The sequence below is a fragment of the Delphinus delphis genome, chromosome 8, assembly GCF_949987515.2.
Source record: "Delphinus delphis chromosome 8, mDelDel1.2, whole genome shotgun sequence".
NCBI classification, from domain to species: domain Eukaryota; kingdom Metazoa; phylum Chordata; class Mammalia; order Artiodactyla; family Delphinidae; genus Delphinus; species Delphinus delphis.
Genome location: NC_082690.1, coordinates 41,109,639 through 41,121,792, shown reverse-complemented (window position 1 = coordinate 41,121,792; position 12,154 = coordinate 41,109,639). Strand labels below are relative to the sequence as shown.

General features: G+C 36.0%; 2 protein-coding genes, 1 long non-coding RNA gene and 8 other non-coding genes across 21 annotated transcripts in view; 1 reads left to right on the top strand and 10 right to left on the bottom strand.

Moving 5' to 3' along the window:
• Nucleotides 1–1,230, top strand: part of CEP295 (centrosomal protein 295) — a 48,552-nt gene extending 47,322 nt beyond the window's left edge. For 6 of the 11 annotated variants that reach the window (XM_060018099.1, XM_069540921.1, XM_069540920.1 and 3 more), the window contains 5 exons: nucleotides 238–331; nucleotides 455–619; nucleotides 693–792; nucleotides 873–972; nucleotides 1,060–1,228. In XM_060018099.1, the coding sequence (XP_059874082.1) occupies nucleotides 238–331; nucleotides 455–619; nucleotides 693–792; nucleotides 873–972; nucleotides 1,060–1,098 (498 nt within the window). In that variant the 3' untranslated portion in view covers nucleotides 1,099–1,228. Of the gene's footprint in view, nucleotides 1–237; nucleotides 332–454; nucleotides 661–692; nucleotides 793–872; nucleotides 973–1,059 lie in introns of those variants that run through there. The other 5 variants (XM_069540919.1, XM_060018108.1, XM_060018109.1 and 2 more) reach the window with 4 other exon arrangements.
• A 21-nt stretch (nucleotides 1,231–1,251) lies between these two features.
• Nucleotides 1,252–3,406, bottom strand: LOC132429602 (uncharacterized). Its single transcript, XR_009520365.1, has 3 exons — nucleotides 2,744–3,406; nucleotides 2,317–2,363; nucleotides 1,252–2,037 (listed from the first exon to the last, which is right to left on the bottom strand). It is a non-coding gene; the product is annotated as an uncharacterized lncRNA (long non-coding RNA).
• LOC132430374 (small nucleolar RNA SNORA25) lies at nucleotides 1,339–1,465 on the bottom strand. The gene has a single exon (XR_009520469.1). It is a non-coding gene; the product is annotated as a small nucleolar RNA SNORA25 (small nucleolar RNA).
• Nucleotides 1,801–1,921, bottom strand: LOC132430379 (small nucleolar RNA SNORA32). The gene has a single exon (XR_009520474.1). It is a non-coding gene; the product is annotated as a small nucleolar RNA SNORA32 (small nucleolar RNA).
• LOC132430369 (small nucleolar RNA Z40) lies at nucleotides 2,149–2,220 on the bottom strand. Its single transcript, XR_009520464.1, has one exon. It is a non-coding gene; the product is annotated as a small nucleolar RNA Z40 (small nucleolar RNA).
• Nucleotides 2,474–2,608, bottom strand: LOC132430375 (small nucleolar RNA SNORA1). Its single transcript, XR_009520470.1, has one exon. It is a non-coding gene; the product is annotated as a small nucleolar RNA SNORA1 (small nucleolar RNA).
• LOC132430370 (small nucleolar RNA SNORA8) lies at nucleotides 2,856–2,993 on the bottom strand. Its single transcript, XR_009520465.1, has one exon. It is a non-coding gene; the product is annotated as a small nucleolar RNA SNORA8 (small nucleolar RNA).
• A 53-nt stretch (nucleotides 3,407–3,459) lies between the features above and the next one.
• On the bottom strand, nucleotides 3,460–12,072 carry TAF1D (TATA-box binding protein associated factor, RNA polymerase I subunit D). The gene is given in 9 exon segments (XM_060018110.1): nucleotides 3,460–3,732; nucleotides 6,302–6,342; nucleotides 7,217–7,274; nucleotides 7,277–7,393; nucleotides 7,784–7,841; nucleotides 8,187–8,362; nucleotides 9,179–9,557; nucleotides 10,322–10,485; nucleotides 11,930–12,072. Coding segments are annotated over 7 exon segments (879 nt in total). The 5' UTR covers nucleotides 10,381–10,485; nucleotides 11,930–12,072; the 3' UTR covers nucleotides 3,460–3,732; nucleotides 6,302–6,310.
• On the bottom strand, nucleotides 3,554–3,625 carry LOC132430394 (small nucleolar RNA SNORD5). The gene has a single exon (XR_009520487.1). It is a non-coding gene; the product is annotated as a small nucleolar RNA SNORD5 (small nucleolar RNA).
• Nucleotides 3,777–3,907, bottom strand: LOC132430380 (small nucleolar RNA SNORA18). Its single transcript, XR_009520475.1, has one exon. It is a non-coding gene; the product is annotated as a small nucleolar RNA SNORA18 (small nucleolar RNA).
• LOC132430386 (small nucleolar RNA SNORA40) lies at nucleotides 6,513–6,639 on the bottom strand. Its single transcript, XR_009520480.1, has one exon. It is a non-coding gene; the product is annotated as a small nucleolar RNA SNORA40 (small nucleolar RNA).
• Nucleotides 12,073–12,154: the final 82 nt, after the last annotated feature.

Here is a 12,154-nt window from a genome sequence, read left to right as displayed (position 1 = left end):
CAACCCATAGTTGAGGATTAGGGAATAGAAAAGGATAGTTTTACTTAGCTTTCTACATGGCATTTCTTACATTAGAATCGTGTATGAATGTGCTCACAGTGGACAAGCTGACAATTGAACTTTCTAGAAAGGCAGTTCCAAAAGACCTAGGGTTTAGAATGGGTAAAGTTTAGAACCTTTGCTGTGAATCTGTACAGTGAGGTAAAGTGGTAAAGTCTGTGACTTTCTCACAATTAGGTGAGTGAATTTCTGCCTCTTCTGTCAGAAACGCAAAACTCAGATTGTCCAGCTGCATCAGAACATCCTGTGGAGAAACCAGCTGTGTGTGCAGGTATGTATGCCCCGAGCATCAGATTAGTGAGCCCAGGGGCCAGTGGGGTTCCCCCTACTTGAGCAGAAACCCCACATATCTGCATATTGCTGACATATAGCCTCGATTTTTTTTTTTAAACAGAAACCCTTTCAAAGTTTACAGCTACTCCAGGGAGCTTACAAGAAGCATTTATGAAAAGAAAAAAAGCATTTATGGAGAGATCCTCACAGAGACAGAAAGAAATAAGGAATAAAATTCGTGTCTCTGGAAGTTCTCAAACCAAAATAGTAAAGGAGAAACCCACAGGTATACTCTCCACATCAGTTTTCAAAGAGAATCTGGCATTACATATATATTAAATGACTTGTTCTCCGCTCAGGTTCATTGGTCAGTCACCTAAAGGGTGTGAACAAGGTTAGAGTGTCTCTTCCTGAAGACAGAAAGACTGCACAAGCCCATATGCACCAAAGGGCTCTAAGGTATGTATGTGGATATATGAAGATCTATGAATTCACATAGCTTAAGTGTCTGTCTTTAATTCCATATAAATTTCTTGCAGATTATACCATCAGTTACCTGAAGTGAAAAAGCAAAAGGAAGAGAAAGCAAAGCAAGACGCATATGCCCAAAACAGAGCAAGGGCAAAAGAATTTCATAAGGTGAGCAGCCACTCCCCCCCCTGCCAATTTTTCATGTCTAAGGCACATCAGAACTACAACTGATAAACGTTATTATTCCCTCCACAGAAAACATTAGAGAAACTTCGAGCCAAAAATATATGCTGACTTTCCACACAAAGTGTAAAGGGTTTTTTTTTTATTATGTGTAACACAGACAAAGTTATTTAAGTCAATAAATTTTTAAGGAATTCCACACGTTCTGATTCTTTCCACTGCCAATCACCTTAGTTCCTCCAAACTCATAAATCTTCAACATAAAATAGCCCTAAAGAAGAGAGTAGACACTGGTTAAAGTTGGAAGATATTTAAATTACTTTCCCACATCACTAATCATGGGTATGAGTGGCTTGTATCTCCATCTGGAAAACATAGCACTATCAAGTTACTATTATATCCAGTGGAGAACTCAGTCTTTGGTCACAGCGTAAAGAGCTCCTGGATGTGGTCCCATCAGCCCTCTTTGAAATGACCTATAAAATTATTTTCTTTAATGTGTACATACCTTTCAAAAAGAAGTTATCATATGAGTCAGCCCTGTATAACAAATATAAAGATAAGGGTCCATTTTCAGAGGTGCTCATGTAAGCCAGCCTCCCCTCCTTTAGTAACCAGGCAACCTGTAATGTAATAAACTAAAAGCCCAGGATTAAACAAAGAACTCCAGCAATCTAGGCACAACTTGTTCAATATAATAGTCACTACCCATGTATCAGTATTGTAAAATCCAATTAGAAAAAAATGGCTTGTGTTCTATTTATACCGGAACAGTGCTGACCTAGGCAATGGAAATACAAGTAAATAATAATAAAATGTTCCCAACAGGCTGAATGCTACAAAGTAGCAGAAATAAAACCTAGTGGGAAACTTTTTTTATGGTCATGTCCACAGCAAATGAGAAACTGCATTCTAAAAGCCTTGGTAATGACCATTAAAGCCTGACAAATAATTTGGTGTGGTAAAATAAAAATAATTACTTACCACAATTCTTTTAGTTAGGCTTCTTTGATCTCCAATGAAATATGGACACACTTCAAAATTCCCCACCTACAGAAAAAGATTGTAATGGCAACTGGGACTGATTAGGTTCCAAACATGCATGTTTCAGGCAACTTTTATCTTAGAGCTTTCATTTTAAAACACAGCTTTATTTAAGATGGATGTTCAGAAAGGCTATTTTCATTCAGCCCATTCAGAGCAGTTGAACATTTTGCCATCATCATGACATCATACATTACTGGTAAATAGTAAAACAACTAATGGCCTTTTTAACGTCATAGTCTTTTTCATTAAATACAAGGGGAAAAAATGAAATTAAAATCATACCTGTAATCTTTGGGATCCAATTTCCTCAAGTGATTTACTTTAGGACCCTAGAAATTAAGTATAGCAAGTATGTTGCTATTTATCCCTTCATCTTTTCTAATACTGAAAAGACATGTTATATCCAATTTTTACTCATGAGCCTAGCAAAAAAAAAAAAAAATGTTGCAGGTCTCATTGTCACCACCGCAATGAAATTACAGTGATGGAAGCAAAACCTGTGTTCTCAATGTAGCCACATTAACAATTTACGGGCACCATGAACAACAGTGCCCATTTTCAACTGTATGAGGCTTTATAAACATTTCTCTCAAGCTTATATATACACTGTGCAAAAGGCTTCTGCACTTGTGTAGAAGTTCTGCTGTTTTGCTAACAATGCTATCAATGAAGGAAAGCTACTAGAAGCAACAGAAATAGAAATCCTTACATGTTTAGGGTCAGGAGATGGAGCTGCCTGGTTCTGAATTTGACATCCTAGAAAAATAGTATTAGTTACTACTGAAGACTGTCAAACTGAACAGTATGAGAAACTATAGGAATACTGTATCAGTAGAAATACCAGGTCTAACATGCACAAAGCCAAGAAAACCAACGATGCCAAATACTGAATTTATATTGCACTGTCCTTTGAACACTCAGCAGGAACAAACTGCTGAATGCAGATACCATGCAGTGCAATTATGACTGAACCAGAAAAAACCCTCAACCTCAAGTTTGTAATGTTACTATCTGAGAAATATCTTCACACATCTCTAAAAATTTAAGTTCTTGTAACGTGTTTGTCATTCCAATGAGACAACTCCATTAACTCCATTTTAAACTATAAACCTAGCCATTGCTACCTTTACCCTCTCTATATCTATAGAACTTACATAGGAAACTATCCTATTATACATATTTACGTGTCAGTGCTGTCTCTTCATTTTTTCCAATTCTGTAAACACAAATATTACAGCAGTATTTTTGGCCGAAATCCTGATAATTGTTTTATACCTAATTAACTAGCAGTCACAACAGTAATGGAATGCTATACTCAAAATTTACATTCTTTTCAGAACTTCTGAATCCTTAATTTGAATAGAAATTAAATATTCCACTTACCTCTAAAAATGTATTAGGTTCAAATCATATTCACTCCTGCAAATAAAATATCAAATAAAGATGGATACCATACTCATGTGATTAAAAATTAAAACCTCAATATATCTTAAAATATTTAGATATTAAGCATACTCAGCTCTATCAGAATTAAGTTTTAGTTCATGTCTGTATCATTCAGCAGTTGAACGGTTAAATTCATCATCTGAACTGGAATGGTCCCCCCACTACCCCCGCACAAATTACACTGTCACTGATTAAAACTTACCTAAGCCATCACACCCTAGAACAGTACAGATCATTGGGATATGCCAATACCTAAGATAAAAAGTTCGTTAGGTTTTTCATAGTTTACTTGGCAGCTCTGTCTTGTAGTTCTTTCCCACAGATCTAACAGGTAGTTCTATGAGTAAAGGAAACCACACAGTTAATCTATGAGGCGTTTCCAACGATGTAGGTTTACAGAAAAAGCCCCATCGGGATAGACCTCAACCACTGCTTGCGTTTTAAAAAATATAAACAAGTCCACAAGAGAACAATTATTTGAAAGAGCTCCAGTCTCTTAGATATGTTCAAAACTGTGCAGTAACAGACATCACAAAGGATGTTTTAAGAAATTTAAGGAAATCATCCCATGAATTAGTCACATGGTAGGTATTTTTACAATGCTTAGAAAAGATAGCATTATATTAACAGGTAAAAATATGCAAAGTACTTATTAGCTATTATACATGAACCAAACGAAGAGTTCCACATATAAATTTAAGCTTGATTTTAAGAACTTCATTACTGCAATGTATTTTGCCTATGCAATTCCCAGATTACTGCAAAATTTTTACTTTGAATTTTTGCCTTAATTTAAGAACTATATAAAGCATTTTCTCATTAGTTGATATCAATTATAAAAATACAGAAAAATGTTAATGTGGCTGATGTTCTGACGATTGGGGAATCGTTGAAGACAAATTGGGTGTATTTAATTAAACTTTATATCATTCAGATTCATGAAATTTTGTGTCCTGTGTAGTCATTTCTAGCATTATACTTTTAAATCTTCTACCTCATTTTAGATTATGCATTCATTAAAAACACTGTAGGGACTTCCCTGGCGTACAGTGGTTAGGACTCCAATGCTTCCACTGCAGGTGGCATGGGTTCGATCCCTGGTCTGGGAACTAAGATCTGCAATCCACTCGGTGCAGCCAAAAATAAAAGAATGCACTGGCCAAACAAGTGTATGAAAAATATATCCCTTTTGCAAATCTAAATAACAAAGGTCAGATTAAATCAAAATTATAATTATTAAATCATTCAGCATATTAACATGCATAACATTAAATAAAATAATCTTTAGGAGCAACATTTCATCTCATTTAGGCCATGAGGTTTTTAAGAAAAAAGTTATTTGGGGATTCTTCACATCACGTGAGGGTGAATTAATAGCAGAACATAAATTTTGGTAAACCAAAATTTGAAGGGAAGAAGAACTTGAAAACATACGACGTGTTTAGTAAACATGTTCAGTCCATATGTAATTAAGTATATAAAGAGTAGCACCATGGCCAGAAAATTTAAAAAATAAAAATAAAACTATTGGATAGTACAATTCCATAACAAAAAAACCACCCAATCAAAAAATTGGCAGAAGACCTAAATAGACATTTCTCCAAAGAAAGCATACACATAGGCACATAAAAAGATGCTCATCATTACCAATTATTAGAAATGTAAATATAATGAAGTACTACCTCACACCAGTAAGAATGGCCATCATCAAAAAGTCTACAAATAATACATGCTGGAGAGGGTGTTGGAGAAAAAGGAACACCCCCCTACACTGTTGGTGGGAATGTAAACTGGTACAGCCAGTATGGAAAACAGTACGGCAGTTCCTCAAACTGAAAATAGAGCTACCATATGATCTAGCAATCCCACTCCTGGGCATATATCCAGAGAAAAACATGGTTTGAGAGGATACATGCATTGCAACGCCGTTTACAGTAGCCAGGACGTGGAAGCAACCTAAATGTCCATCAAGAGATGGATAAAGATGTGGTACGTACGTATGTACATACACACACACACACACACAGTGGATTATTACTCGGCAAGATGTGGTACACGTACGTACACACACACACACACACACAAATGGATTAGTACTCAGCCATGAAAAAGCATGAAATAATGCCATCTGCAGCAACATGGATGGACCTAGAGATTATCATACTAAGCAAAGTAAATCAAAAATAGAAATACAAATACCATAGGATATCACTTCTTTGTGGAATCTAAAACCACACAAATGAACACATCTATGAAACAGCCTCATAGAGAACAGACTTGTGTTTGCCAAGGAGGGGGATGTGGGGGAAGGATGAACTGGGAGTCTGGGATTAGCAGATGCAAACTACTTATATATATAAGTACAGATAAACAAGGTCTTACTACATAACACAGGGAACTATATTCAATATCCTGTGATAAATCGTAATAGAAATATATGTATAACTGAGTCTCTGTTGCACAGCGGAAACTAATATTGTAGATCAACTATACTTCAATAAACTTTTAAAAAATATTGTATAGGGGTGCGGGGAGATTAAAAATATGTTGTGTATGCTTGAAGCAGGAATATCCAAGATTCTGACTACAACTGCCTAATTTATAGTTCTGGGACCCTTTCATTCAAGCGAAGTGAAACTGGCACAATGTCACTATAAAGCATGTCAATCCTGAGATTCATTTTCTGAAATTACATTATGAACAGAAATTTAAAATTGGCAAAAATGCCTTTCAATAATGAAACCTATGGAGGTTTTAAATTCTGACAATTTATCACATTTACACAAATTGGACCCAAACTCACCTAAAGCATAAGACATACCTTTTTAGATTATCCAGACACTCTGATCAAGATAAAAAAGCCTAAAAAAAGAAGCCATCTTTGTTTCATGTCAACGTTAAAATTAGAGTACTAAATCAATACAGCTGATAATTTAAAAGCTTAAGATATGAGGGAAATTATCAGCTCTATAGTCCTGGAAGCAATCTTTATGTTTATCAATACACCCCCATCACTTGACTCTCTTAGGTATCATGTTCCTTCTTATCTGTATCAAAACTCATACTGAACAATGAGCTCTGGGTTGCAAAAGAGGATTTATTTGTGCACCTGTCTAGAAGTCTTTGTCCACAAATTAAACAAAAACAAACACAAGTGCTATGGTAAAATGAAGTATATATATAGAGTGGCATAATCTGCAACATACAGTGGTGATGAAAATGATAGTTGAAATATTATAGGTAGTTTTTAGGAAAAGAAAATATTAAGTTCTTATTACATTAATAGGCATTTCACACTAAATTTCTCTGAAAAAAATAAAAATGGAGTTGCAGGTACTCTAAGGAGAATTATCATTAGTGGTTATTGCTGTCAATCATTAGTGGTTATTGCAACTAAGATTTTCTTTTCAGGATTACAATCTTATTTCTTTGATTCAAAGCTCAAATGGCACCTTTAAGTTCTCTTACCCAGAAATACACCACCATATGCAAAAACAGTAGGACGTTGTTTATTTTTGGGGGAAGTGATTATATCTGCTGTAACAGCCTCAATGTTTTTTCTACATAATCTCACTGTTTTAATTATTTTTCTTATAATTACTACTTCAGGAGTTTTATAAATTTGTTTATTCTTTTTATTTTCTTACAAGGTTCTTTTTTATCATAAGGCTGGCATATGTATTCACATTTATCATCTTTTCTTTCTATAAAGTTCCTTTTTCTCTGTTCTGTTTACCTTGTCTGGTAGTCATAATCCTATCTATTTTCAGGCCATTCTGTCCTCTGTCCAGTGTTTTTTGGATTTTGATGCTCTCTTTTTAGGCAATGCAGCTTCTTCAGTATATTCCTCTTGTTCCAAATATACATTCTTCTTCTTTGGTATTTCAGAACTTATTATGAAATAATTATCCTCCTGCATAAGAAATAACAATACTAAGCAGTAACTGAAACTTTACCGCGTTAGTAATTACATATAACTAAACTCTAGGTTACTTAAAATAACCTGGATACTACATCTGGATGTTAAAAACCCAAATTAACTTCTGCTGCTTTTCTCATCTGATATCCTAGTAGCAACACCACACATGAAAACTTACAATAGTATTGTTTTTACTGATATAGTATTGATAATTCATGTTCTCACCAATTATCCATAAAATTCTTATTTTTATTCTTGCATTTCCTGTACCAAGGGCACTGAACCTTTCAAAACTTAAATACAGATAGTAACACAACAGGATAAAATTCTCCCTTTGTCAACAGCTGTCCTCCCAAAATGAAGTGGGATAAAATTGTCACTTACCACCAATTTAATATCACATTCATCATGTTCAAGATTTGTTGCAATCTCCTCCTCTGCTCTGCAATATTAAAAGCATATCACTCAATGTATATATATAACTGATTCAATTTTGTTATAAAGCAGAAACTAACATACCATGTAAAGCAATTATATTCCAATAGTTTAAAAAAAAGTGTATCACTCAGATGACAAATCTTTTATAACCCAATGAGTAGTATACTGTCATGACACACAACTGAAACAGCAATACCAGTTTAGTCTATTAATATTTTATCTGTGTTCACATCACTATTAAATCAAAGTATAAACGAACTGATAGCATATGGACCAACATTAAAATTTAAAAGCACTTAATCTTATAAAACCTATGTCCAAAATTATTCCAATCCATGATAGAACTTACGCTGACTCTTCAATAGGAGAGATAGATCCATCATCATCCAAGTATCTGTATCTACGACTATCAAAGTCTTCTTTTTCTAAATCTTCACCAACGTTCATTTGTTTCAAGGATTCCTTGAGATGGTATTCATACTTCAGTTTTTCAAGGTAGTTAAAAAATCCTCTTGCCACTGCTTGCTATGTACCAAAAACACCATATTTTAAGTCAAGGACTTAAAAAAAATTTCTTCCACTCAGCAAATGCCTATGTTCCTAAATGACAAGGATCCCCGTAACAAGGTCCTTAGTGATCTTGATTTAACTACTCTGCCATATGGAGATCACGTGTATCAATTCACTGTTCTACCTAACAAGCTATCAAAGTTAGTACCAAGAAAAACAAGCATAAATCTTGTATCGTTTGGGCATTACTTAAGATATTTTTTAATGCAGAGAACTGTCTAATCACCTTAAAACATAAAGAGGTTAATGAGTATTAATCCTTTCCAATAAATCAGATTCTACAACAAGTGACTACAAATTATGCAATCACTTATCTCAAATATTTCAGAGTCTACTGCTAAGTACTGGCGTTATTTGTCTGGTAATTCTGTCAGAAATTGAAATATCTGAACAAAATGAAATCCTAAAGCCACTGAACATGAAAGGCAGGTGTGGGTTTCACTTCGGTTACTATAAAACAACTGGGCATTTGAGTTTTAGGAATGGTGTTTACAGCCCTGACATGATAAGATCAAGGTATAAAATCAGCCTTAGAGCACTTCATATACAGGTACACTCACCCTGTGTTACCAGTGCAAGATTCCACCCAGAAGTCCAAGTGAACTTTGAGCTGAAGGAGGGGGATGGCATTTAAGCAGCAGTATAGTCAGTATAGAGAAGTATTATAAAAGTTGAAGACTGTATGTTCCAAGTACATCTGAATCCTAAAAGCGACCAACAACTCATTTCAGACATTTTAAGCTATGTGCATCAGCATATATAAAGACTCACCTCAAAGGTTAAAATTTTTCTCCAAGGTAATGGTTTTCTTCCATTTTCTGATTCTAAAAATGGGAAGCCAGATCCTTTGTCTTTAAATTGTTTCTTATTTATTTGTGAGCTTCTAGTGTTTCTCCTTCCTTTTGGTCTTCCCCTTGATCTTCCCGTTGGCTTGTATTTCCTCTTTTTACGTTTCTTTTTTTTGAATCTTTCAAAAATAGCTTTTAAAGTCAATGGTCTTGGCTCTATAGATGAGTCACTAGATGAATCTCTTGCTTGAGTACTTTCAGGTGTGTGAACAAATTTTCTAATAGGGTTTCTTTGCCTCCTTTTAGGTGGGATAGGAACACACTGAGTTTTAAATAAGCTGCTACCAGAGGAAGAGTTATCACTAGAAAACAGGGAAAGAGTAATTGTAGCCTCTTATATTACTGTTTATTACCAGTAATATACTTTTCTTTTACAAATCAAAGCAGAAAAACATGTTCAAAGTAATTTTTTAAAAGATGGGCTCAGTACTAGCCAATCACTTAGCTCTGACCACTCTACCACAAGTGGCCCATAATGCCATGTGCCATAGCACTTAGCCAAAAAATCATCTTCCTTTATGTAAGTTCCACAAAGGCAGCCTTGTTCACTGCTAGAGGCTAAACTAAGACAAAGCCTCCTCTAAATAAAACAAGAGTATCCTAGCGGAGAGATGTAGTGAGTATACTAGAAATGCTCATTTGTTTTCCCAGTGAGATCAACAACAATTAGGACTACATACCTCTCATCATATACATAAGCCAGCATCCCTGATAACGTGGAATATAGGAACAAGTTGATTTTAAAACAAGATTCCCTACTGATATCCATTTTCTTCTTATAAAATGAGGATGATTTAATGAGGAAGATAGCAGTTTGGCCCGGAGAATATACTCCTGTTTCCCTGAGTTAACCATGTGTCCCACGATTATAAGTAGTTAAAACTTCAAAGGCCTGTGCAAACCAGGTTTTCCTTTTCTGTTCTAATGCATGAAAATTACCATTACCACCACTCATTATCTACAATGATTTATGCTTTCCCAGTAATTCAAATACAGTAAAATTACCATCTAGTCTCTTTTCCAGAAAAATCTGGTGATTGTTATTTAAAAAAAAGAAAGCACTTACCTTTGATTCTCAATTTCCACAGCTGAGTCAGATGCCGTTGCATAGTTGATAGAATCCATTCCTGGTATGTGTTTTCCAAGCCCCTCTCAAATTTGTTGTCAATTGTCCTTTGATTTCAACAGATTTCTGACCATACAAAATTCAGTAAATGGGATGTTGTTTCCCTGAATAAATGCAAACAGCTAGTATCAGAGTAATGAAAATGTTGATGTCATTGTGACAATTATGTAAATTAATTACACATAAATTAAGGCAAAAATCACATACAAGGCTTTTAATATTTTCATGTAGGAACTGTCATTTCAGGTCTATCCTAAAATCTAGAGATTTTATTCACAAGTTCTCTTTCAGTTTTGCCTCCTTACTCTATCCAATGTTAGATTCCAGAAGAGTATTGTAATTTCCAACGAAAGTATCATACAGCTTTCCGCAACAGTAAAAAATGTAATTTTACCCTTAGCCATACAACGGCCAAAAAGCCATTTTTCAACATCAGTTGGGAACTAGTATGAAAATCTTTTGCATACAAAGCCAGAAGGTGGAGTATGGCCTCAGTATACCCGGGAAAATAATCAGCAGGACCTAACTACCTCTATCCAAACTCCTGGTCTGGAATTTGCTGTTAATGGGTACTAATACAAAAGTTCTGAATTCTCAAACTTTTCGATGAAAGGCTTACAAATAATAATAAAAAAAAAGACAAAGGGTACTGTTGTAATCTCCTTAGATACAACAGTTTGGACAAAATTTAAAAAAAAAGATAATGTCTAATTTTACTTTTCCATCTCCCTTATCGGGGATGCCATCATTCTTCCTATTTGTATATTGTTCTTAGTCTTTAGCATTCTTGGCAATGACAAATGAGCAACGATGAAAGAAATCCTACAAGAACAATATACTTCGAACATAGGAAGCCAATAAGGTCACAGAGCTCTCAGATTCGCAGAATATCCAACGGACTCCTGGTAATTTCACGATGTTTTATCGTAGTTTTCTAAAATGCAAAATCTAAGAAATAAGTCACGAAATAACTGCCCAAAAAGAAATTCAACAAGTGGATCCAATGGCACTGATAGTATACTTGAGATTAAAAAAAAAAAATCAGAGCGTATTATCAAAATTAAAGTTGACTCAAAACCTCTTTTTCGGAAACTAGAAAGCATTCCTACGAAGTGTGGCTTCCTATTCCGAGATTCTGCGAGGAGCACATGGCAATAGTGCCCTTCACTGGCTCTAACAATTCCCCTTCAGCACTTTGTGCGATTTTGGGGCGAGCGTCTCCAGGAAGCGCCTAACCTCGTACAAGAAGAACGGCGTCAGCAATGGTTACCTCGCACTTAACCCCTATTAATTCAGAAAATGTGTATTGTATGTACCACATCTTAACATCTACATGCCAGACAACGGACCACGCCCATGCTATAATCGTGTACTGTGGGCCGCAGTAAAGCCACTAGGCCCGAAGTCCACAAAAACCACGAGCCCTCCGCCTTCGGGGACTGACTTCCGCGGCTGGACCCCGATATGCCACGCAGGGGCCTGGGAAAAGCTACAAGAGGAAACCCTCCCCCGCCCACAAGGCCCGGAAACCCCCGTCCTCTTTCCTACCTGTCGAGAGGGCAGACAGCTTGCACCAACCAGCGCCGGCTCGGCATGGGCCTCAGCTGCGTACCAGATACCCGCCACCCCTCCCTAGGAAGTCCGCATTCAGCAACCTCCGGAATCCCCCCTCACTCCAACAACTTAAGAACCACCTACCTCCATTACCGCGCTGGAGAAAAGGATGGGCGGGCTGCGTGCCCCAGCTAATAGGGAGACCGAAGTCTCGCGATA